Source organism: Aspergillus karnatakaensis, assembly GCF_047715665.1.
Source record: "Aspergillus karnatakaensis strain CBS 102800 unplaced genomic scaffold BJY04scaffold_128, whole genome shotgun sequence".
Taxonomy (NCBI): domain Eukaryota; kingdom Fungi; phylum Ascomycota; class Eurotiomycetes; order Eurotiales; family Aspergillaceae; genus Aspergillus; species Aspergillus karnatakaensis.
The window spans coordinates 1-24785 of NW_027395840.1; the positions used below are offsets into that span (position 1 = coordinate 1).

General features: G+C 51.4%; 9 protein-coding genes across 9 annotated transcripts; 4 read left to right on the forward strand and 5 right to left on the reverse strand.

Moving 5' to 3' along the window:
- Window positions 1–296: 296 nt before the first annotated feature.
- On the forward strand, window positions 297–4270 carry BJY04DRAFT_226347 (GTPase-activating protein BUD2; the record flags this gene model as incomplete). The annotated part of the gene is made up of 2 exons (XM_073718398.1): window positions 297–3135; window positions 3192–4270. The coding sequence occupies 2 exons, from the start codon at window positions 297–299 to the stop codon at window positions 4157–4159; spliced, it is 3807 nt and encodes a 1268-aa protein (XP_073564060.1). The 3' UTR covers window positions 4160–4270.
- Window positions 4271–4906: 636 nt separating this feature from the next.
- BJY04DRAFT_204169 (uncharacterized protein) lies at window positions 4907–6576 on the reverse strand. Its single transcript, XM_073713450.1, has one exon. The coding sequence runs from the start codon at window positions 6556–6558 to the stop codon at window positions 5029–5031; it is 1530 nt and encodes a 509-aa protein (XP_073564061.1). The 5' UTR covers window positions 6559–6576; the 3' UTR covers window positions 4907–5028.
- Window positions 6577–6591: 15 nt separating this feature from the next.
- Window positions 6592–8629, forward strand: BJY04DRAFT_21666 (WD domain protein). The gene is made up of 3 exons (XM_073715816.1): window positions 6592–7315; window positions 7375–8188; window positions 8241–8629. The coding sequence occupies exons 1-3, from the start codon at window positions 6778–6780 to the stop codon at window positions 8458–8460; spliced, it is 1572 nt and encodes a 523-aa protein (XP_073564062.1). The 5' UTR covers window positions 6592–6777; the 3' UTR covers window positions 8461–8629.
- On the reverse strand, window positions 8166–9969 carry BJY04DRAFT_204173 (uncharacterized protein). Its single transcript, XM_073713451.1, has 2 exons — window positions 9279–9969; window positions 8166–9215 (listed from the first exon to the last, which is right to left on the reverse strand). The coding sequence occupies exons 1-2, from the start codon at window positions 9798–9800 to the stop codon at window positions 8883–8885; spliced, it is 855 nt and encodes a 284-aa protein (XP_073564063.1). The 5' UTR covers window positions 9801–9969; the 3' UTR covers window positions 8166–8882.
- A 1971-nt stretch (window positions 9970–11940) lies between these two features.
- Window positions 11941–14385, forward strand: BJY04DRAFT_204180 (RNP domain protein). Its single transcript, XM_073713452.1, has 9 exons — window positions 11941–12474; window positions 12577–12629; window positions 12767–12774; window positions 12831–12924; window positions 12993–13124; window positions 13206–13257; window positions 13371–13804; window positions 13856–14009; window positions 14062–14385. The coding sequence occupies exons 1-9, from the start codon at window positions 12078–12080 to the stop codon at window positions 14196–14198; spliced, it is 1461 nt and encodes a 486-aa protein (XP_073564064.1). The 5' UTR covers window positions 11941–12077; the 3' UTR covers window positions 14199–14385.
- Window positions 14386–14498: 113 nt separating this feature from the next.
- On the reverse strand, window positions 14499–15695 carry BJY04DRAFT_225229 (uncharacterized protein; the record flags this gene model as incomplete). Its single annotated transcript, XM_073718173.1, has 2 exons — window positions 14499–14944; window positions 15005–15695. 2 exons carry the CDS (start codon window positions 15693–15695, stop codon window positions 14499–14501), a joined length of 1137 nt encoding a protein of 378 aa, XP_073564065.1.
- A 259-nt stretch (window positions 15696–15954) lies between these two features.
- On the forward strand, window positions 15955–18015 carry BJY04DRAFT_204188 (zinc-dependent alcohol dehydrogenase). The gene is made up of 4 exons (XM_073713453.1): window positions 15955–16771; window positions 16856–16904; window positions 16952–17108; window positions 17186–18015. Exons 1-4 carry the CDS (start codon window positions 16647–16649, stop codon window positions 17956–17958), a joined length of 1104 nt encoding a protein of 367 aa, XP_073564066.1. The 5' UTR covers window positions 15955–16646; the 3' UTR covers window positions 17959–18015.
- Window positions 18016–18923: 908 nt separating this feature from the next.
- On the reverse strand, window positions 18924–20486 carry BJY04DRAFT_225231 (uncharacterized protein; the record flags this gene model as incomplete). The annotated part of the gene is made up of 2 exons (XM_073718174.1): window positions 18924–19991; window positions 20055–20486. The coding sequence occupies 2 exons, from the start codon at window positions 20484–20486 to the stop codon at window positions 18924–18926; spliced, it is 1500 nt and encodes a 499-aa protein (XP_073564067.1).
- A 1001-nt stretch (window positions 20487–21487) lies between these two features.
- On the reverse strand, window positions 21488–24241 carry BJY04DRAFT_225232 (uncharacterized protein; the record flags this gene model as incomplete). The annotated part of the gene is made up of 1 exon (XM_073718175.1): window positions 21488–24241. The coding sequence occupies one exon, from the start codon at window positions 24239–24241 to the stop codon at window positions 21488–21490; it is 2754 nt and encodes a 917-aa protein (XP_073564068.1).
- Between the last annotated feature and the right edge of the window lie 544 nt (window positions 24242–24785).

The window sequence follows — 24785 nt, forward strand, 5'->3', positions numbered from 1 at the left end:
CAGTACTCCCGGTGGCCCGTGTCGTTTCTTCAGCTCACACCTGTACCCCAAGACGCCCGGCCTCGACCGAATGTGTGACTCTACTCATCTCCCCCTATTCGCACTCCATGCGTTCATCTAACGATCCATTGGACGACCAAGACTCCCAATTGTCCGAGGTCGGTTGCGCAGTGTGTGTCGGGCCTCGCCTGCCGCTGCAAGGTAACGTATCGACACGGCTATCGCTATATGTGCGTCCGCCTGCCTGCGTCTGATAGCAACCTCATTCGAACCGTCGCTGCCGAGTGTGGATAAAGATGGAGTCGGAGAGCTCGAATGGGTACAAGCGGAATTCGATGCATCAAGGAACCCACAGCCGTCCGGTGGAACGTCGGCCTAGCAAAAAGTCCTCCTCCAAGGACCGCCACGGCATGGTCTACCCGGATAGCTTCAGGGAAACGACCATCCGGACCGTGACCCCTGACTCCTCTGAACCTGGAAACAATTCGCCTCTGTCAGAGGTCGACCACCACCCCCCATCAAGCGCTGCCCCTTCTCCGCGTGCCGCCGCCCGAACAAGAGCCCCGGATCGGGAATCTCGGCGCGACTTCAACCTTTACTATTCTACTGGAGATGAGGATGATGCACACTCGGAATTAAGGAGCCAAAGGGCGCGATCCCGCACTACCACTTTGGACGATCAGCGCAGCGATATATCCTCAAGTTCCTTTCTCACACGCACGCGAAACCGCTTAGGCTCAATCAATACTACCCCTCAGCCAAAGACTCCAGAAGATCAGGCAGCATCTTCAATTGGCTTTCCTTCAATACAGTCGCCCACGTACTTTACCCGAACGCCTAGCCGTCAACGCCTGAGCAGGTCTCCTGGCAGCTCAGGGCTGGTACCCGGCTATTCTGCCTCATCCTTGTCGAATACAGATAGTGCCAAAATACTACAACTTATGAAAACAACATGCGGAAGAATGCATGGCATCCTTTCGTTTCGGACATCTTCCACCACGGCTTGGACTTCAGGCTACTGTGCTATCAACGTTGCGATGGGAAGCCTGATTTATCAAGCGAAAGGAGAACCTGCTCTGGCCAAAACACTCGTTCCTGACCTACGTGGTTGCCAGGTTCGCTCTCTTGTGGATCCAGAAACGCGAACGAGCTATCTGAGTGTCTCTACCTTCACGTCAGGGCTTGGAGTGGAATTGCGGCCCCAAGTGAGCGAAACATTCGACTCGTGGCTTGCGGCATTGCTCTGCTGGCAGCCAATCCGCCCCAAAGGTGTGCAGAATAAGATGACGAAGCCGCAGTCTGTTACAATAACCGACCGTCGTCTGGTGGACCGCCGGAGAAATTCTGAAAGCACTGCGCAAAAGGACGCCGCCATCATCAAAGTCGGGAAAATGCTTCTATGGGACAGGCCAAGTGCTTCTGGTGTCCGCCCATCCTCCGGCCGTAGGATATCAACTTTTCGACAGCAACGGGCCCTATCCTCTTCTTGGCAAAAGGTCAGCTGTACGCTACAGGAGAATGGTGCCTTTCGACTATTTACCGAGTCTGATATCACACTTGTCACCTCCATCCGTTTATCTCAATTATCGCGCTGCGCAATACAGCAGCTGGAGTCTTCCGTTCTAGAAGATGAATTCTGTATTGCAATTTATCCGCAGTATGCAGCCCATTCTGCATCTGGGTTGACCCGTCCGCTCTATCTCGCACTAGAGAGTCGTGTGCTCTTCGAGGTATGGTTCGTTCTCCTGCGTGCTTTTACGACACCGGAGCTTTATGGTCCAGCAATTTCGGTCAACGAAGACCCTGAAAAGACCCCTAGTTCAGTGGAGACTAGAGAAACTGGTGCCGCAAGCACCAATCCCCTCACGGACATGTTTAGAATTGAGAGGATGCTTACCATCAAGGTAACTGAGGCGAAAATGTTCGGTAGCAAAGCAACGGAGGACACCCCTCGGAGTCGAAAGCAATCCCGATCCCACTTTACCACTACCGCGACATCAGCAACGAACGATTATTATACCGAAGTTCTCCTAGATGGAGAAATAAGAGCAAAGACATCTGTGAAGTTCCGGACAGCCAATCCCTTCTGGCGGGAAGATTTCATTTTCAACGATCTTCCGCCGGTCCTATCTCAAGTTTCTATCATGGTGAAAACTCTGAACCCAACCCAACGTGATTGGTCGCTAGTAGCACACGGAGCACATGCTCTTCATCAGGATACAAACCCGACACGCCTTCTAGATGACGTTGAGGTAGCATCACAGGACGCCATGTGTGGGAGGGTGGATATCAGGCTAGATGATCTAGAACCGGGTGAGCCCGAAAAATGGTGGCCGGTCCTTGATGACAGAGACCAATGTGTAGGCGAGATGTTGATGAGGGCGCGGATGGAGGAAACTGTCGTCCTTATGTCTCACGAATATGCGCCGATGTCCGAACTTCTGCATTCCTTCGCCAACGGGCTCACCGTGAATATGGCTCAGATAATGTCATCAGAGTTGAATCAGCTCTCCGAAGCGCTCATGAACATTTATCAAGTGTCCGGGACCACCGTTGAGTGGATATCAGCACTTGTCGAGGATGAGATTGATGGAATTCATAAGGAGTCGACCGCAAATAGGCTTCGGTATACGACTCGACTCCACTCCAATGACTCTCGTGATGCGGCCGGACAGGAAAGAGAGGTGTTGGTCCGCGATCTAGGACGCACGGCTACAGTAGAGGCAAATCTCCTCTTCCGAGGAAACTCGCTTCTCACTAAAGCTCTTGATTACCATATGCGTCGGCTTGGTAAGGAGTATCTGGAGGAAACAATCGGTGAAAGGCTTTACGAAATCGACGAAACCGACCCAGAGTGCGAAGTTGATCCCTCTCGAATACATCGGGCTGATGACCTGGAGCGCAATTGGAAAAATCTCGTCAGCCTCACAACCAGTGTCTGGAAGTCAATAGCCAGCTCGGCGTCGCGATGCCCGGCAGAACTGAGGCTCATATTTCGCCATATTCGGGCTTGTGCTGACGATCGTTATGGTGACTTCCTTCGCTCCGTCACTTATAGTAGTGTTTCTGGGTTCCTCTTCCTACGTTTCTTCTGCCCGGCAATCCTAAATCCGAAGCTCTTTGGAATGCTTAAAGGTAATAAACAACTCTGCTACGCGTTCACTTGCCCACATTTACTCATGCATATCCAGATCACCCTCGCCCACGCGCTCAACGCACTCTAACTCTAATTGCAAAAGCATTGCAAGGCCTGGCCAACATGACAACGTTCGGAAGCAAGGAGCCCTGGATGGAGCCTATGAACAAATTCCTTGTCGGCCACCGAAACGAATTCAAACAGTTCGTGGACTCTATTTGTGCAATCCCCGCCGATCGTCCAGCCCCTATAGTCACACCATCATATGCCACTCCTATCCAAATTCTCGGCCGTTTACCGGCACCCTCTCGCGAAGGATTTCCTAGCCTTCCTTTCCTCATTGATCATGCACGAAGCTTTGCCAACTTGATCAGAATCTGGCTCGAAGTTGCGCCTGCCCGGATATCGGGACTAGAAGATCTGGAACCTTCAGTGAAGAAATTCCATGAGATCGCGGTTGAGCTCCAGCAAAGAACCAAGGAATGTCTAAGTAGGGCGGAACAAGCAGAGCGCCCTAGCGGTAGCCTGGAGATCAAATGGGAGGAATTAGTTGATTCTCTGGAACGTTCTGCAACGTTCTATGATGAGAGTCCATCTAAGCCTGCAACTCCTGCTCCCGATACCGTTGTGTCGGGGGCGGCCTCTCTAGCCGGAAGCCATCGCAATTCAATCGGTTATTTTACTTCTCGACCATCCCTTCCCCGCCGTTCTACCGACTATGCGGCTGAAGCTGAAGAAGAAACTCCGCCGAGTTCCTCTTCAGCAACTTGGGACCAGAACAGGGTGCCATTTTCAATACCAAGGTGGTCTGAACCTCGAGACAGCACTGGGAGTTCCAAAAATTCTTCTACATACTCGCTTGAGTACCCTGATGCCTCTAAGTCTCGTCGCTCTAGCATGACCCGGGAAACGACAAGTAAATACCGTTTCTTCGATTTCGTGCCTGCACCGTCCAGGCGCAAGGGTAAAGACCGCGATACCAGCCAACAGCAGTCACGCGAGGAACTACGGAACGAGTTCTGACCGTCTTCATATCAGCCCGAGTCTATCACGCTCAGAGATCAATCTCCGCAGGGCTTTGCCCAAATACCACTATTCGGCTCAACTGGTTTCAGACCGGCACATTTGTTGGAAATAGGCGAATCCAAAACAGATACATATCTGTCGCCGCTTTGTATAACCTGAGAGGATTGGTTCACACTCAATCTTGCATCTTCTGGTGTATATGCTTTATTGGCCTTGTCTCAAACCATCATCCTCACACCCATCTTTCTATATTCCTCTCCAATCTCCATATTACATCTACGTCCATATATGCTCCTCTCACGACTAACGCTGCTTCCGTTTTGTGTTTCCCCCTCCGCTGATTCTCTTTCGCCTTCTTCTCGTTTGCAAAGCATTTTTTTATGGTGTTGATACCCCGTTGTGATGGCTGTTTTTTGTCTCTCTGCGTTATTGTAGAGATCCAGAGAGAGAGCTTCTGCAATATAGAGCCGTACTGTTTTCCTTTCCTCTCCACTCCAGCAGGGGCAAGGAAGCGAAGCGGGCGAGGGCTCTTGTTTGTGATACAGTGGGTGGTTTAGATTCTTTTTATGTAAATAGTGTTCCGATTTCCAATTTGTTGGTATAGATGAAATGAGTATGCAACGTGTGGGGGTTTTGGGGGGTAGACGGAGACAATCAGACAGACAGACAGAAATTACGATTTAGTTCCTTGTCTACTTTGTTTTTGTGATTCTGGGTGGACTGGAAACGGCAGATAGACGCAAATTGGGGTATACATAAAAATTAGTGAGTATATATCATGCTTTGTCCCTGACAAACGACAAATTGGAAGTCGCGGTAGGATAATAGGTACGTCTCGTATACCTCCCGATCAAACATCGCATGGCCTAGCATTGATATGCCTGTTCCTCTCGCAAAGACCGCTGTCTCTGCAAGTTCTTTGACCTGGACGTCCGCACTTGTGTCTTCAGCCACTCAACCCAGCCGGTCTCCCCCGTCAACTGCTGCAGCGCAACCCGATTAGGCTGCAGATCCCACCAGTCTTCACCGTTGCCGCGATTGCGGCTGCGTTCTTTGACGATGGCGTCCACAACATCGAGTGTTCGATAATCTGGTTCAATGCCTGTGATGTGCATTTGATGGAGGAGTGAGGTGACCGCTGGGAGATCATGCTCACCGCGCCAGTGGAAGTACATCAGTTCATTGCAGAGGGCGGTTGATGTGCCGATAATGATCGATTCGCGGCCGAAGGAGCTGATGGTTTCGCGGAATTGGGAAATGAGGGGGGAGTCGGGGGCGTGGATGTTTAGGAGGCGGAAGGCGACGAGGAGCATTCTTGGGTAGAGGGCTGTTATTACGGGTTCTAGGGGAATGCACGCAGGGACTTGCAGGGGCGATGATGGCTCAGTCGCGGTACCCGTGGCTTGATCGTCTTCTTGGAGAGGTACGTCGAGCCCTTCGAGCTGGGGGGCGGTCTCCTTGTCTTGTAATAGGTTGTGCATCATAGAAAAAACTCTCTCCTTGCAGACGGCCCAGATACCAGAGCCACCTTTCTCTGTAACAGCTGCATTAAGAGCTGACTCGATTTTCAAAGCTTCCCGCTCGACGACTAGCTTGATTGCGGTGGCCGGCGTCATCTTCCTGTTTGTAAGCAGCTGCGCCAGTTTTTCGTCCGTGTCAGGCAGAACAAGCCCATCATGCTTCTCCTTTGCAGCCTTAGGTGTACCACGTTCATTATCCTGAGTCTTCCACCTCTTATAGGTAGGGGCCGCCTTCACCGCACGCTCCGAGGCCGGACGCGGTGTTCGCACTTTCTCCAAAACCGCATCAAAGATTGCGTATACCTGGTTCATTTCTCTCCGCTCCTCGTCCTCGTTCGCCGACGGCGCTGATTCACTCGCTAGTTGTTTCGCGTCCTGATAGCGCTCGGATGGGATTTGGCGAAGTAGGTGTGCGATTGCTGCCTTTTCGTCTGTGGTTAACTTGGGTTTGCTAATGGTCTTTCCGGATCGCCCAGGTTTTTCGGGCACCTCTAAATCAGCAGGAGGCTGTGGTTCCGTGGGATTTCCATGCTCCGTAGGTGATTCTGGTATTTCGAGTGGGTTAAACTCTCGATAAGACGTCTTTTTGGAAGAGTCTACCGAGCCCCTGCGCTCAGTTATCGCGAGGGCTCGCCTCTTTAGCCAGCTTCTTCGGGGAGGAGCGGGCTCAGATTGAGTTTCGTCATTGAAATCAGTGTAGTTGTTCGGGGAGCGCTTCGAGGTTGCATAGTTAAAGCACCTCGGAGTCTGGACGCGCAATGGGCGAGTAGAATTGAGGGTGCGGGTCGTATAAAGAAAAGGAGCTGGTGAGTTGTGAATTGACTGGGCGTGAGCCTGGGCCAGCCAGGACCAAGCTATGCGACGCTGAACGCTCATCTTTCGTGACTTGGAAATCTTAGGAGGAAACTTTCTGCTAGCTTTGCCCGACAATTTAGATCTATGTATCAGCACGTGACCACGCGGTTGCCTGAACGCGTTTTCTCTGGCTGCGCTCTCGATGGCAAATTCGCTCAGTCCCCTTATAATTTCATCGGAGCTTGATGTTCCAAGGCCTTTGTTTTCCCCTTTATTTCGTATATACGAGGCTTGAGTGCAATGGCCAAAGAAGAGCTTTCCGAGTTCGAGAAGCAGCGTCTCGCCAATATCGCAGAACGCGATGCGCTCCTGAAGAAGCTGAGTCTCGATGCGCAGTCAGCAGGACTCTTCCCTCCGAAGCCGAGAGGTGCAACAGGGGATCAATTGAAGTCGAAGAAGAAGGCTCCTGCGCCGAAGAGGGTGAAGCAGGAGGAATCACCACTTCCCCGTCGCACTTCATCGCGCTTAAGAGGTATTGCAGCGGATAGCGAGGTCGCGAAGCGCAAGGCGGACGAGGAGTATGACCGCAGACAGGAACAGGAGAGGGCGAAGAGGGTTCGAAAGTCGGACGCGTTCTCTTTCAATGATATCTTCGTGTCGGGCCAGAAGTTGACCGGAGATGCTTTGATCGGCGTGGACGTGGTCACCAAGGGAGTCGCGGTGCCGTACCAGCGAACCTTCGGAGACGAGGATATCAAGTCAACAGCGGATAGGGACTTGAAGGCTTTGAGGAAAGAGATGAACGGGCTGACTTTGTGGGAGGCGTGGGAACCCAATCGTATGAAACTGCTTTGCTCTCAGACGCATTTAAACCCGCTGACACTGGACGACGTACAGGTATCAAAATCACCCCCGAGAGAATATACTCCATGGCGTTCCATCCGTCAGAAACAAAACCATTGATTTTTGCTGGAGACAAACTAGGCCACCTCGGAATTTTGGACGCTTCACAACAGAAAGCAGTATCCGCTGTGAAAACCGAAGACGATGATGATGATGACGACCCAGATCCAGTGCTTGTTACACTCAAACCGCACACACGCACCATCAGCTGTATGACAGTTCATCCTTCCAAGCCCACACACCTTTACACTGCTAGCTACGATAGCTCTATTCGTGAAATGGACCTCGAGAAGACCTCGTCGGTGGAGAAGTACGCGCCGAAGTCGACGTCAGACGACGTGCCTATTTCCGGACTCGACATGGCTGTTGATGATTCCAATACAATTTACTGGACTACCTTGGATGGCGCATTCGGCCGGTACGACATGCGCACTGGGCGACAAGGCTCCGTTACGAATTGGCAATTGTCGGAGAAGAAAATTGGTGGCTTTTCTCTCTATCAAACAAACTCGCACTACTTTGCAACTGCCAGTCTTGACCGGACGATGCGCCTTTGGGATCTCCGCCAGCTATCGCGGAGTGATCCCATACCTGTAGGTGAACACCAAAGCCGCCTCTCGGTCTCACATGCTGCCTTCAACAGCGCTGGGCAAATAGCAACGTCCTCCTACGACGATACTTTGAAGATCTACGACTTTAGTGCCAAGGGTATTGCTTCTTGGAAACCAGGTCACACGATCGACGACTCAAAAATGAAGCCCGATACCGTCGTACGGCATAATTGCCAGACGGGTCGGTGGGTCACAATGTACGCCTCTCTCTATTTCCCACACCATTCCACTCACTGACTCTCAGTCTAGTCTTCGCCCGCAATGGCAACTTAATCCGCAATCTTCCATCCAGCGCTTCTGCATTGGAAACATGAACCGCTTCGTGGACATTTATAGTGGCTCAGGCGATCAGCTCGCCCAGCTCGGAGGTGACGGAATTACCGCTGTTCCTGCCGTTGCGGTCTTCCATAGGAGCAAGAACTGGGTTGCTGGTGGCACAGCGAGTGGGAAGATTTGTTTGTGGATGTAATCCAGCTCTGGTCCGTTTCTATGTTCGACTCTTTCTTTCTTGGGAGTTTATATCCAAGCTATGCTTGGAGTACATCTCGGATTAAACTGCTCGGCGTTGGGGTTGCGGATGCATCTTGCATATCACCTTTCATTGTGTTTACATAACTGTACACTAAATCTCGAGTATCCCTTATCACGGGTATTGTATACTATGAACGTATTCAGTCATTCTTTCTTCTCCTCACAAGAGGATCGTCGGCCGGGCGAAGATTGGCTACAAGATCACGTAGACAGAGAATTGACCAGTATCGGAAGCTGATTGTATACAGAGAATGAATCAAGATGATATAATAATACATGGGTTCTTCCACGGCACGCTCAGACTACAAATACACTCCATTAGTCATAGGATCTCACCAGGTTGACTCTGGGAATAAGTCCTTAGATCTTCAAGCCCCAGCTCCTCCCCAGCCCCACAGCCGTCGTCCCCATGAATCCCAAGCACTGCTTCGCACCACTCAGTTTGTCTCCAATCGCCTTGCTATCCTCAATCCGCCGAGTCACGAAGGCTTCTGTGGCCGAGAGGTCGGGACTAGGGTCCCGTGTCATGACTACCTCCGCGGACGCGTAGATAGCGCTAACAGAAAGACGCTTCGTGTACCAGGATGCATCGACGGAGGCGTCGCCGGCGAGGTGGAGAATATCGGAAGAGAGGGCATGGAGTTCGGATAGGGAGAGCGGGACATGTGAGGGGAAGGACATGAGTGCTAGAGCCTTTATAGGTATCGTGGATCATTAGCATAGCTCTTTGACACTGGGATTGAGAGGGGATTATACATCCTGCCATTGATGCCGAATCTCCGTGTTCATCCGCAGCCGCTCCATGATCATTGTCCTTGTCTTTTCCTCAACGGAGACCGCAGCTGAGTCCGGTTTTGAGAGAAGACCATTTTGTTCAACCGCCGCACGCAGGAGACCTCTTCGGCTCGCGAGCCAGAATAGGATCAGGTCGAATTCGCCGCGGGGAAGCAGCTGGATGGAGACGTCTAGGAAGCCCGTGTCGCGGGCGCCGAGGGTGAGGGCGCCCTTGGTGAAACCGTGGGCGGGGACATGTTTGAGAGCAGCAGTGAGGATTGTTGTTTGGGAGTTGGTGTATTCGTGTGGTGGGAGGTCTGGGTGGTGGGCGGAGTGGTAGGGACGGTAGATGGGAAGACGAAAGCAGAGATTCGGTTGGCGGGAATGGGGCTGTGGGCGGGGGATTGGCGTATTTAACGTTGGGAAAGACGACGCCCGAGGCGTATAGGCGGAGCGGACGGGGTTGCAACAGGAGCGCAGTGGGCGGAGGAGTGGACGTGCCATTGTGAGCTGCGAGCTGGAATATGGATTTCTGGATAGCGTCGGATGATGTTTTTCGGCGGTTTGAGATCGATCGCTCTCTAAGCGGTGGCCCGAGCGGAGCCATACATTTGACAGCTCCGGTTTCTAAGCAAATAGTGACTTCTATATATTGATATAGTACAATGTTTCGACAGGAAGGCGATGCTGTTGAATTGTATTGCTCAGATGCTTGGTAGATTTCTAGCTGCCAATTGTCTCATAACTAACTAGTGGTGCCGCGTTGAAGGTATCATTTGTCCTACGAGTTGCAATTCTACATCGTGTACTAATTGATAGAAATAGATCCATGAATTAAGAGAAAAGGAACAGTATATAGAATTGAATCAGGATATTTAGCAACACCGCCTCAGAGCACGACGACTGGAGAATCGGCATTAAGGGCAGTCTTCTCCCAGTAACTATCAGTAGAGGACTCATTCCGAAGAGTTGGATAGCATTCGTTGTTGGTACTTTGTAGTCTGGATGAATCGAATCAAAGGACAAAGAAAGGGATAAATTAATATGAAAAGCGCTCAAATAATAGAATAACACACGATAAAATCCAGATTCTTATCAGGCACACGCCCAAACACAAACTAATTAGATACTTCCAACTCTCTGACTTCTCCTCTTTAACTTGAACCTCAACCTCAACTTCCATTCTCCCCTCCTTCGTTTCTTTACATGACTAGCTATCAACTACCTGAGAGTCTCGCTCGGATTGTTTCCCCATTGGATCTTTGTCAACTTACCGTCAAAGGATCCAACTGCTGGTAGCATCTAGGCCTCCGTTCGCTGTCAAATCAAGCATCGTCATCAGCCTCTCGCATCTTTCTCCTCCATCTCCTCCCTCTTCTTCCCCTTTCCTTCCACTCGCTTCAGAGCTTCACGCATCATCGTCAACATGGGTAAGTATCTTTTTTGTTTCAAGTCCCCCACGGCTTGTACTCTGAGTTCGATGCCATAACTTCTTGATTGATCTGACGCTGCATCTTTTGGCTGAATGGTTCCTCCATTCCCCAGCCTATCCCTCCCCACTCCCCTACCACCCGACTACTACTACTTACTGCTCTGTATTATTATTCCTCCATTTTTATTATTACTCCCCCCCTCCTTTCTAAGGCCTTGGCCGCACTCGTTCCTCATCCAGCCCTGATGTGACGGGGACCTTGGTCTTCTTTAGCATTTCCTTTCCTTTCCCCTCCGACCTGGACTTTCCTCCCCTTCCATACCTCCCCCTGCTTCCAGGCCATCCTATCAGTATCTTTATTGTCGTGATCTTCGTCCATTCCTACCCTAACCGCAGTTGACTGACTTCTGCATCTCGGATTCCCACGGGAACACCAATCACACTGTGGCGTGCGTTCTGTCCGAGCTGTCTGTCAGACACCACCCTCCTTGAGCTGCACAGCTTGCCCTGTAGCTGTGCTTTCTTTTTCGCTTCCCCCGCTATTATCCTCGCTGTTCTCGTTCCTTTCCCTCCTCTCTTTCCCCTCTCTCTTCCATTTCTTCCCCTCCCCTCGCCTGCTCCTCTCTGTGTGGTGTTGTACGTGTCTTATTTATCCCACTTGGTCTTCATCATTCTTATTGTTCTTTCTGTTATTGTTACCTTCGCATCAGACTACACTAGACAAGTGGCTTACACTCAAAGCGAACTCAGCCGACGTTTATCGACCATACCAAGTAAGTCACGTCCTTGTGCTGTCTCTATCTTGGCAAGTTTTTTTTTTCGTGGTGCGAAATTGCTGTGGTATTGTTCCGGATGATGCGACAACTTCTACCCCTTCTCTACCCGACATTACTCGGAGTATGGCGCTGGAAAGCGGCAAGGCCCCTGAGAGGACTCCCTCAGAAATGGACTCTCATGGTATCAAACATCCTCTATTATACGAGCCTTGAAAAGTACATAAGACTCGGCTATCCATGGATACTCGCCAGATTCCTGTGTGCATTTCTTTGTTGCACGTATACAGTATGGAACCTCCGCGCTAGGGCCGTCTCGGATGCGCCCTATCCCCCGGGGTCCTCCTGAGGAGCTCACTACGGAGTAAAATGGAGCTCCTGCCCCATTACAGTCACATGACTTCCAACCCCGAAACCGCGCACCCAAGGTTCACCCGACGTCGCGCAAAACGGTGTCGCAGACTCGCAACTACAACCATTGGAATTCATCCTCGTCTTTCCATCAACTTGATCTTTTCTTTTTCTGACAATATATAATTTTCTTTCTGATCTGTTCTCTTTCGTTCTATTTTCTCGATGCCTTCAGGCGACTACGATTACGATACTGACCGCGCGCAGCGTGAGAGGTCCCGATCTCCCCGTCGTCGATCTCGTAGTCCTCGACGCAGCCGCCGTTCGTACTCGCCACGCAGTCGATCTCGGAGCCGTGACCGTGACGATTACCGCCGAAGCGATCGCCGTTCTCGTTCTCCTATGAGTACTGCCCAAGGCCCAGCAGGAGGTCATTCAGGCTCAGGATACAGTGGACGTGGCAGCTACCCACCTCCACCTAGATCGTTTGAGGATCGCGCAGTCGCCAAAGAACAGATGATGCAATCCGTTCGCGAATCGTCCCAACAGGACCGCCGGGTCTACGTCGGCAACCTTTCCTACGATGTCAAATGGCATCATCTTAAAGATTTTATGAGACAGGGTGAGCAGGGTCATATCGTGTCGGCAGTGCGATGAGCGCTTTTTTATGGGATTGGAATTCGTGGCTGACTTGGGGGGATCCTCTTTCCGCATCGCCTTACAGCTGGAGAAGTTATCTTTGCCGATGTCTTGCTTCTTCCTAATGGAATGTCGAAGGTGGGCGCCAATGCGTAGCGTGACTGGTTCTTTCCTTTTTTTCATTTGTTCTTGGTTTCCTTTTCACCCCCGTTGGTTCGATTTGCTTGGACTGTTTGGGTTGACGGGTTGGGCCTGGCCGTCCGGGATTATTGTAGGGATGCGGGTAAGCTTTGCCTTGTTCTTTGCTTTGAAGTCACACATAAGCTGATCATGCCATAGGATTGTGGAATACGCAACTAGGGAGCAAGCACAGAATGCTGTCAACACGCTCAGTAACCAGAACCTGATGGGACGCTTGGTTTACGTCCGTGAGGTAGGCGACCCTTGCATGACTTGCGGGCCTCTTTTACAAAAGGCTGACACGCTCCTTCCTGTTTGCAGGATAGGGAGCCCGAACCTCGTTTCTCGGGCGGTCCTGCTCGTGGAGACTTTGGTGGTGGCCCCGGCCGAGGTGGGTTTGGTTACGGCGGTGGTGGTGCCAGCGGCGGCGGACGACAGCTCTACATTTCCAACGTATGTTATTCCCCATTATTTCCCCTTTGAAGTGGTGCCGTCGGCAAGGGCATTTATATCAACTGAAATATCCATCTGTAGCTTCCTTTCAACGTTGGCTGGCAAGATTTGAAGGATCTTTTCCGCCAAGCAGGTAAGCTTTCGATGCCAGGTCTACTCTGAACAGTTTCGACTGTTTCCTGCCGTCTAATTTTCTCCCCCGAAACACATAATAATTCCGACATTGACACTATGATCCGTTATTAGCTCAGCAAGGAAACGTTATCCGTGCCGATGTCCACACCGACGCCTCTGGCCGCCCCAAGGGCTCCGGAATTGTTGCGTTTGAGCATCCTGATGATGCTCGCAACGCTATCCAACAATTCAACGGATACGACTGGCACGGTCGTCCCCTCGAGGTCCGTGAAGACCGATTCGCTGGTTCAGGACCGGGCGGAGGTCGCGGCGGCTTTGGTGGTGGCTTCGGAGGCCGTGGTGGCTTCGCGGGTCGTGGAGGCTTCGGCGGCCGTGGTGGCTTCGGCGGCGGCTTTGGTGGTCGCGGAGGATTTGGTGGAGGCGGCTATGGCGGCGCCCCAACTGGGCCTGCCTTTGAAGGCGCCGGCCCCTCCGTGCCCCCCAACCCGTTCACCGATTTTGCTACCTCTGGAGGTGACAAGAGCGCGGTGATCTATGTGCGCAATGTGAGTAACCGAAGTGCATCCTTTGATGTTTCAAGGTCTGACAAGCAGCAGCTGCCCTGGTCTACATGCAACGATGACTTGGTAGACTTGTTCTCAACCATCGGAAAGGTTGACCGCGCCGAGATCCAGTATGAGCCTAACGGCCGCTCTCGTGGCACCGGTGTGGTTCAGTTTGATAGCCCCGACACGGCGGAGACCTCAATCGGTATGTTTAATTCCCTTCTATAACATTGTTCTAATTGTCTGATGCGACGCAGCCAAGTTCACGGGTTACCAGTACGGCGGCCGTCCCCTTGGCATTACCTTTGTCAAGTACGTGACCCCGCAGGGTCAGGCCGACGTTATGGACGGCCAGGAGCCCACTGGCGGAATTACTCAGGATCAGATCATGTAATTGTACCGTATTTTCTAAGCTTTGTTCTCTCTTTTGAGGTTGCTCGAGGGGCCAAAAAAGATTACAATTGTTTTACTGGGCCACGGGATGGCTCAATCGGACTTATGCAATCTGTTTTGAGGTTTCTTACATATTTTTTCCGCTGTGGCGTACATGCTCGCTATGAATTCAGCAATATTTTCGTGCGAAGATTGAGCTTTGTAGTGCCTTTCTTGCTCCGTGGTGGCATTACCAAGAACTTTCAAGCCGCTGATAGTTCTGGGGATGCCGTACTCCGGATCTCGACAGGATTTCGTAGCATCAGAGGGCAGACGATTGAGTTCTCTTTACTCCATAAGCTTTTTCAGCGACACCACCCCAAAATGCTCTCCTTTGCTCACCATCCAGTCCTCGCCTCTCCAGAAGAGCCTCAACAACACGGTTCCATCGGCTCCAAGTGACCCGGTTCCCACCCCCTCCTACATTACAGACCGGCCAGTCGGAGCCAAACATCACTCTCTCAACACCAAAGGCATCGAACACAACATCCGTCCATGGCTGAAGCCGGTCAACTAGAGACGCAATATCCGGCTCAGTGTCTGGAGAGAGAGGCGGTAGTTCAGAGAATGAGCCAGACAGCTTCATGTACGCCGTTCGATGCTGGGCCATGGCAAGTATTTGAGCCTTCCATTGTATGAAGTCCGTCTGGGACGTTATTGACTCGGGCGAAGTATACTCCAGACGGAGGTTCGGTTTACAAAGATGATCTATAGCCGAAATCGTTAGTATGGCCTAGAGGTAAGGAAGAGGGACTGGAGATCGCGTACTGATCACAATAGTTACTCTCTCCTTCTCATCAACGCCCTCAAACACCTGCTTTAACATCTCCACTGCCTCTTCTAACTGCCAGATCCCACCCTGTCTTGCATCCACCCCCAAGTCGAAGGTGAGACCCTGTCGCCCTAGCCATTTCAACCCCTCAACAAATGCAGGCTGCAGCATTACCCCGGACGGTTTATCTTGTACCAGATACCGCACTCCACGTATCTTTGACCAGATCTCATCACTCGCCGCCCTTTCCTTAACAAGTGCAATATACTTTTCCAATGCTCCCGGCCCACCAGGCACAGGCGCCCAGGGCACAATACCTAAACACAGTCGTGAATCCCCAGCGTTGTGCCCTTCGCCCTCTACTGGCTTCCCAGCTGCGATACGCGCAAGGAACGAGACTTCGTCGAGGGCATGACCCCAGCCATGGTTCCCGTCGTCGGTGGATTCGGTGACTGAGGAGAGGCGATCTGTTTCGACGAATATGAACCCGCGCACGAAAGTTTCCTTAGTAATTTCCGAGGCTGAGGAAGACACAGAGGTAGGGAAGTTTTTTGTTGCTTCGCGGTACTGATCGACTGAGTGTTGGGCGCCGAGGGGTCCGGGGTCCGAGGGGGTGTACCAGGCTAGTGTGGGGAGGTGGGATTCGGGGAAGAGGTGGATATGGGAGTCGACAATGGGAATTGGCATTGTGATTGCTCAGATGTGTATAATTTTGGAAGGAAAGAAGGACTGGACATCTTTGAAAAGGAGAGGAAAGAATAAGTAAGTATAAATAAAGCTCCAGTGGTGGTTTCGGGGGTAAATTCGTGGTTGTCTTTTAGCCGTCGGGTGATTTCAGACCGAACTGACGAAGAGGAGCATCTTGGATACTCTGGAGTATGGCGAGGGTGGGTATTGATGATGCTTTTATTGGTAATGGATCTATAATTCTGGCAGGGTACTCAAGGCTACCAAAGAGAGATAACTTATAAGGCGATTGCTGCTTCGAAAAATGGACTCTCTTCCATTGTCTCAACCCCGCATTATCATAACCTACCTCCTTCTACTACGTCAGTCACCGTCCGCTTATCACAGCTCACCATTTCTGATCACCAGGGATTGAAACACCTCAAACCGAGCTCATCGTCCCTTCTTGTCACCCTGAATCTCAAACCAGCAAAGCTTGAAACGCAAACTACCGTAACCGAGGCAGTTGCGCCTCTCACGCGCCTCAAAAGACCTCCTCCTCGGTCGCAACCCCTCCCTTATCCATCCATCACCCAAGCTTGATTGGACCATGGATACTATGCGGAAGTTCCGCGCCCTGGTGCACTCTGCGTCGCAGACGTAATTGTGCTGAAACTCGCAGAGAAATCAGCTGTTTCTCCACCGTTTCCAGCGGATCTGGATTCGCTTTCCCCTCCCCGGGCGGAGATCTCACGCCCCCTCACCCCATATTCTGCTCCGCCTTGGTTCCTAGTTGGGAGAACAGTGGTGGATTGTCGAACGATTGTCGACTTGGCGCTGCGAGTGAGGGGGTATATAAGGAGGCTGTGAGAGCCGGTCCTGAACTCTTTCTTTCTCATATTCGACCTGAGATCTCCCTTTACTACGATCTCTTGAAACATACGACGAAAGAAAGAGGCTATACTATTGAAGATGGCGGCTCCTGAAATCCCAAAGAAGCAAAAGGCTGTTATCTATGATAACCCTGGCACTGTCTCGACGAAGGTCGTGGAGTTGGACGTTCCTGAGCCTGGTCCGAATGAGGTCTTGATCAATCTGTACGTGACTTTGACGGGGAGATCTTGAGCTTCCTGAAAGAACTACCAGTCCATGTGCCACAAGATATGCTAACTTTCAGGTAGCACACACTCCGGCGTGTGCCACTCGGACTTCGGTGTCATGACCAACACAGTATGTGACCATTGCACCATATCGTCCCACAACCTGACCAGTCACAGTGGAAAATGCTCCCTTACCCTACTCAACCCGGACAAGTCGGTGGCCACGAAGGTGTTGGAAAGATTGTTAAGCTTGGACCGGGTGCAGAAGCATCAGGTCGAAAGGTTGGAGATAGAGTTGGAATTAAATGGCTCGCTAGTGCCTGTGGGCAATGTGGTACGTTGCTCGACATCCGTCATTCGTCCCACGCGAGTTCTAAATACCCGTTACAAGCCGTTACTGATGATCCGTAGCCCCTTGTCAAGATGGCGCCGACGGCCTCTGTTTTAATCAGAAGGTATCAGGCTACTACCACCCCGGCACATTCCAACAATATGTCCTCGGCCCAGCCCACTACGTAACGCCCATTCCCGATGGTCTTCCCTCCGACGAAGCAGCTCCCCTACTCTGCGCTGGTGTGACAGTCTACGCCGCTCTCAAGCGCAGCAAGGCCCAGCCAGGCCAATGGATTGTCATCTCCGGTGCGGGCGGCGGCCTGGGCCATCTGGCCGTCCAAATCGCCAGTAAAGGCATGGGCCTGCGCGTCATCGGCGTCGACCACGGCAGCAAAGAAGAGCTCGTCAAGCAATCCGGCGCTGAGCACTTCGTCGACATCACCAAATTCCCCATCGACGATAAATTCGAAGCCATCTCCTCTCACGTCAAATCCCTAACGACAAACTCCCTCGGCGCTCACGCAGCCATCATATGCACAGCTTCAAATATCGCTTACGCCCAGTCTCTCCTCTTCCTGCGATACAACGGCACAGCCGTCTGCGTGGGTATCCCAGAGAGAGAGCCGCAGGCTGTCGGATCTGCGTACCCCGCGTTATTCATCGGCAAGCACTTGAACCTTACCGGGTCTGCGGTGGGTAATCGGAGTGAAGCCATTGAGACGATGGAGTTTGCGTCAAGAGGCGTAATCAAGGCGCATTTCCGCACAGAGAAAATGGAGCAGCTAACGAATGTGTTTAAACAGATGGAGGAGGGTACGTTGCAGGGCAGGGTTGTGCTGGATCTCTCTTAGTTTGTTTATTTAGCTTTCTATAATGATGATAAGAATTTGACCTACTTCCAATTGAGACGCGAATCTTGAATATATAATCTTGCTCGGTGATATATTTTTTTCGACTACGTTCGCGAAGGTAGGCTGCTACTGCTAGTTCTATGATCCCGCGGAAAATGTGCACCCAGTGGATTCTCATAAAATCCTCAGCAAGTAAGATATATATATATATCCCTACTTGTCCGTGTACGACCTAACGCTCGCTAGCGAAAAAGAAAGTAGGGCAGACCACCTAACCTACAGCACCTTCCTATTAAAATACTAGATCAGGCCGACGATAGCTCCTTCCTCACTTGCTGCATGATACACATACCGGAAACGAGGAAGGCACGACGGACCGCTGCGATTTGGCAAAATAAGACGGAGCAACCCTGCCCGAGATCCGGCCCAACAGTGCACCCGCCTATTTAGGTAGTGGTAAGCTATCTCTAGCTCAGTGGCCATAGAACGTGTGATGCGCTTCTGAGTTAGTTGGTACTCTGTAGTTGGTTACTGATCGAAAGTCAGTGGTAGGGTGCTCGGGAAATCATAGGGTAGCGGCTTGAACCGGTACATGTAGAGGTAAGAACCTGGTTTGCGTGAAGAAGCAGAGATAACTAACAATAAAGAAGCTTGTAATTGTTCAAAAAGGAGTGTATATATGAAGATAGCTATATAAATTGATGGCTTCTTTCTGTATGCATATTTGTAAATGGCAACAAGGACAGTAGTAGGGCAAGGTACCGTAGTGGGCTTGCTAACGCTAAAAGGATAGTCAACAATAGCCACCCACTCCATAGTTATGCTGAGACATGCTAATAGATATGCAAGATTGATCATCAGGTCATGCGTGGTAAATAGCAACCGTCGTAGACAAGCAAAAAAGAACAATCAGACAGCCTCCGACAAACTTCCCTATCGTTTGCGATAAATGATAGACCTAGGGCTTACCTCGCCCTCTTCCCACCACCCTCACCTGCAGTCCCGGTGACACTTCGTTTTCTCCCTAGACCAGCACCCTCAGAAGCACCACGAACAATAGCCCCCAACTTCAAGATGAAGTCTCTTGGGGCCCGATTCACCTCAATCCGATATAAAATAGCCTCTAGTCGACTCTTGAAAGGGTGTAAATCCTCCATCCGAGCGAGATCCTCCAAAGCATCAAGGACAAAGTACCGCGGTGCACCAATTTCATCCTCACTGCCCGTATTCCAGATGAGCTGATGGTATAGGTTCCGTTGGTCGTCGTCTTCATCAGAAAAGGAGGTCCGGCCGTGCATATTCCCCTGTAGAGCATCTTTGTCTCGTGTGCTGATGTCTTCGAGTAGAGTAATTAGGGCTTTAGCGGCGCCTTGGAGACCGTGGGGTGAGCGGGTATGGATATTTTTGCGAATATTAATAGCATGGGATTCGAGGGCTGAGAGAAGAGCTGTGGTAGTGACATGAGGTAAAGGCTGCTCCTTGTTAGGTGCTCCGTAGTTCTTGCAAAACCTGTCGAAGTCTAAGAGAAGCCTTCTTATTCGCTCTTGGGCCTTGTCAAAGTATATCACTGCGCAGGCCCCCGGAGGCATAGCCTTGCATAGGCCAGCAAAGACGTGGTCATCGTGTACCGCGAGTCGAAAGATCGTGGCTTCGAGATCACCCTGTACAACGCATTGTTCTGGTGTTCTCTTCCTTGTTCTTGTCCTTGAAGGCACCGCATGACGGTCTTCCTCCTCAACAAGGTCAATCCGAAATTCCTCAGGCAAGCTTTCTGTGCTAAAAGCCGACAGGATATCCCGTACTCTCTGTGTCCGGCTCATCGCGCCTTCGCTAACGGAGCGAACATACGACCAACCTAAACGACTTGCAAGACTCTCTAGCGTTGCGGTTGAAGTCGGTGCTGTCGATGCAGACACCAGTCGTTCAATCCGCATGAAGCCCTGTGCATGTCCATCACTCGACAGCAGAACTCTGGAAGGAAGGAGGGAAGGTGAGTCCGAAACGAAAAGACCCTGAAGCTGATCGAGAAGCCACTGAACTCATTGAGACCTGTTAGCTGCAACTCACACTCTACTTAATGCTGCGAAAGAACTCACGAAGATATGTTGGCAAGCAACATCCCTCCTAGCCTGAAACACTGCACAGGTGCACCTATACCGGTTCTCAAGTCCAGCCGTAGTCTCGTCAAGATCGATCTGAACGCGTACTTGCTCCGCAAAAACGAACTCATACCCGATCCCACCCCGCATAGACCCGCAAAACAGAATGTCAAAGTCCGCCGTTAGACCGAGCAAGGCACGAGACCTAGTTTCGGAATCAAGATCCGAAGCCTCGAGGTCATAAACGACCCCCGATGAGGCCTTGACGACCGTCATATCTGCCCCACGACGACCCCCTAATGTTGTGCTGCGTTGTTCAAGCTCACCGCGTTCTTGTCTCAAAGCAGATTCTGTCTCAGTGTCTGTTCCAGTCTCAGTCTCCGCAGAGCAAATTGAGAGACCATGGAACTGCCCGGTCGGCGCAGACATGGCGCCCGGGTCAATGAATAAGTAGTCAGAAGCGATTGGAATTCGTCAGGCCTCTAGGTAAGGCTTTCTGTCAGGTTATGTTTTTGGTGCGGACCTGAACCATGGCCATGGGTGCGGGTCTGGTGTTTGTGGCGTCCGATGTACGTATGTTTTCGCTTCAGCTTCCCTCAGCTCAAGTCATGAGGAGAAGAAAAAAGAGGGTATATAGAGCGTCTCTAGAATTGCGCACTGGATAAGGCCCTATTAAGAGGCGCGACACCCTTCGTAAGCGCAGCGGCTACCCCGATTACTGTGTGTTGACCACGCCGCATGACGACAATCGCGGGCCCTGAGTGGATCATCAAGATGAGTGCCATGACTAGATAAACGGAAAATCTGCTTGGTATGAAATGGGAAGACGCACCGCAGCGGGGCGTATTCGAGAGCCTTCAGCTTTGGGCGTCGGTGAATCGAGCGTTGATTCTATTTACCAGTTGTTGGTTGTGGCACAGGCGGCGCGGTAGGGGAATGTTCTTTGTACCAAGGTAGCGCTTGCCCTCGAGGCTCGTGCTTTGGACGCCAGAAGGTCTGTTTCCAGGTTTTCTAACCAAACAAGCTGAAGCTGGGTTTCTGGCTGAGATGTGCTGATGATGATGTTGAGAGGTGATGGTGTGTACCCTGGTGAGATATCGGTGGCTAGACATCAGATCGAAAGGAGCTAAATAGACTGAAAGAGGCTGTTCGAAAGATACTCATAATACAAAGTGCTAGTGGCTTGAGGATCTTCTTCACCCGTTCATTCAGTCACCTACAAGGGGTTGACCCAACCTACAAACGGAGGTAACTCAGAATTCAGGATCCGCTTCCCAATTAGAAATCCAGTATCGAATATTAAAAGCATATACGCTATTTATACGAAGCAAACAAAGAGCAGTATCAATGCATCGCCAAGCAAGAAAGGGTATAGAATAAGAAATTCGTGAGTCATAACGGTATATACCACACCACACCACACCATCATATTACTCCTTCGTCACATTAGACGGCGAGCGCTGCCTTGCCGCATTGCGTTTCTTCGCGTCCTCCAACGCCTTGCGCAGCCGCTCCCGATGCTCAGGGTCACCATCCACCTTCCTTGCCGCCATACGGACAGTACTAGCAGGGCGAGCAGGGTTGGGCAGAGAAACATCATAGAGATGGCTATTGTCCGGAATGACATCTGTTGGAATTGGTGGGTCCGGGAAGGGCGTTTTCCCCAGTGTCCTCAGAGCCTCGTTGATGCTCAGTGTAGTTTTCGCAGGTGTCACACGTACGCTCTGTAGTTTAGTTGAAACATTATCCTGAACCTTCGCATCCTCTTTCTTCTTTTCTGCCTCGAGCTGCTTGAATACCTCGGGTTCCGCATTAGAGTAGCGAGCTTCGGCAACGGAGACGCTGTAATCGGCGTTGTTGAGGGCTGAATCGGCAACTCCAAAGCTGTGGAGAATAGATTCGGAGTCCTTGCGGAGCGACTCGACTAGGCTGTGCACGGATTTGAGGATTTGTTCAATTTCTGCGTCCGGTAGGCCGGAGGTGCGAATTGCGGCTTCATCAACCCTCGCAACCTTTGCTGAGAGTTCATCTAGGATACTTTGGTTCTCCCCGAGTCCACGCATTATGGCGTCATCGAATAGATCCATGAGCTTATTAGCTCGCTCATCACGGGCCCGAGCTGCTTCAAGGATGTTTTGTTTCTCCATCTGATCAAACTCGTTGTCCAGTTTCTTGAGCGCCGCCGAGTCACCCATAAAGACAAGAGGTCGTCGCTCGGCCTTCTTCCTTCGACGTTCGCGGTCCAGGGCGATCTCCAATCGCTTGTGGTGCCTCATCTCGAGTTTATGATGTATTTCATTGACGATTCTCATCGTATGGGAAATGCTATGCTTATCTGTGCTCTCCTCCTTGTTCGTGTTTTCGCGGTCAAGTTGGCCGAGTGCAGAGTCATAGTGAACTTGAAGTGTTGCAATCTCTTCCTCCAACCGCTTATCCACCGCATTGAAGACGTTGGAGATAAAGTCATCGAGCTCCCCACGCTCCTCCTCGAGCTGAGTACGGGCCTCCGCTTGACGGAACTCCTCCTCCAGGATGTTAATATCCGCGTACCCGATCTCCTTTCCGTTGAATAGCGTATCGATATGATTCTCTGACTCCTCCTGGCGCCTGATGCGCTCTTTATCCAGGTTCTCCCTGCGGGTCTTGCTAGTCGCCTCCCATGGTTTAAATACCTCGCGCACGAATCCAAAATCATTAGTATACTTTTCCAGGTCTCGTCTAACCGTTGAATGCCAGAGACTTTCTGACTGCTTATTAACAGGCGAAGATGTGACGGCACGCAGCTCTTCTATTGACCCAGGTGGTTTACCTTGCCGGAGAGAAGCAGGTAATGGTGGGGGCGATGATATCTGAGGAGGCTTCTTCCGGTAGTTGACGCTCTTTTCTCTGATCAAACCAACAAAGGTCTCATCTGGATCATTCTGTACAGATTCCATAGAGCTAGATCTCTTCCGGTTACCCTCGGTTGGAGCGTCCACCATCAAGCGCCCGCTGTCTGCGCCCGCCTGTCGTAAAGCAGAGTATGCTTGATATGCCGGGCGGTCGAAGGATAGTTTGTCAGAGCCTCGTTGTGGTCCTTCGGTATATCGAAATGGAGTGTAGATTCGTTGAGGAGGATTGGTCGTCAAAGGAGATAGCACCGTTTGCGGGACCTGACTGGCAGGCGGTACTGAAGTAGAGCGGAGGGCATGTGCCGCTACTGCATGACTTGCAGTATACTTATGACCGCTAGGATTTGATGCTGATCTCTGTAGCGTTGGAGGTTGAGGTGTATGAAGCCGAGGAAGTATAGGGCGTCCGCCCGGGCTGTAACTACCATCTCCTGCGTCTTCCACACTATCCGAAGGCGCAAAGTAGTCCTCCTCTGTCTCTACTGGAATCAACCCCGACTGATCTGGAGTCAACTTCGGCTTGATCTGCTCAGGTTCCTGTGCTGGGGTTTGCGGGACGATCGACTGTAGTGGCGCATTCACCACATCCTTTGTGTCATGCTCAATACTGTAAAGAATCTCGCGGAGCTTCATTTCCTTGGCCATGAAAGTGGTGAAGATCTTGAAGCGTTCCTCATCGGAATCAGCAACAGCCTCCTTCCGAAGCATTGCAACGTAACGTTCCAGAGACGACTGCGACCATGAATCAAGGTCCTCGTAGCGGTCACCTTGTTTTGATTGCGGTCGTGGTGAGCCAGTTTTCCTTCCAAACTCACTGACAGGATCTTTGGGGATACTAGGTTGCTCAATTGGTGTTTCCTGCCTCACAATAGGCTCAGGCTGCTTTACCGGATGAGCTTCGGCAGGACTTGGAGTTCGCCGAGGAGATACCGGCACTGGTGCAACTTGAGGGCTCTTCTGTATAGTTTGTGGTTTATTATCTGTAGACACGGGCTTGTTCCATGCTTCAATGATGCCGTCAATGCTTTCGGAATTAGCGACAGCCGATACAGTAGTATAGTCCGATCCGGTGCTGTCTACTCTCACAGGGTGAGGGGGTGGCTGGAAATTCTGATGAGTGCCTGGACTGATCGGGGATTGCGTTGAGTAATGTGTCCCTGCACTATCTGCTTGTTGCGTAAAATCTGGGTTCGAGAATGAAGGATGAGAAGAGTGGGTGTTTAACGACGCGAGAGGAGTGCTGGCTTGGTGGCTAAGGGGTAATTCATGTACGGCATTTGGCGGAGGATCCATTCTCTGCTTGAATACACTCACATCATCAACTTCTCCTGCGATGGGAGAGAAGTGCTCCCAGTCTGACGGGCCGCCAGAGCCTAAAGCAGACGCACCAGTAGGGATGATCAATGGACTGGCTTTGGGGGGTAGGGGCGGACCAGTCACCGGAAGATGTGCAGGTGCTGGAGATTGCGAAATTGGTCCCTCTGGAGGAAATGAGCTTACTTGCTCAGGGCTGACCTGCTGGGAGTAGATCGGAGCAGGAGGTGGTGTGCTTGTTGAGATGTGAACAGGTGGCGACTGAGACACTGGCCTCTCTGGGGGATATGAGGCGGCTTGCTGAGCATTTAACTTCTGGTAAAAGCTACTAGCCGGAGTGGCCGAAGGAGGGGGAGGGCTCGGTATTGTGCTTGGAGGGTGATATTGACTTGGTGGTATGTTTGGATAAGATGGGGGCGGCGGCTGATGCCATTCTTGTTGAATTGGCGGTGCTGCCGGCAACGGGGGTGCAGAACTATGGTAACTCGGCGCATCGACCGCTTGCGGGGGGGCAGGAGGAGGG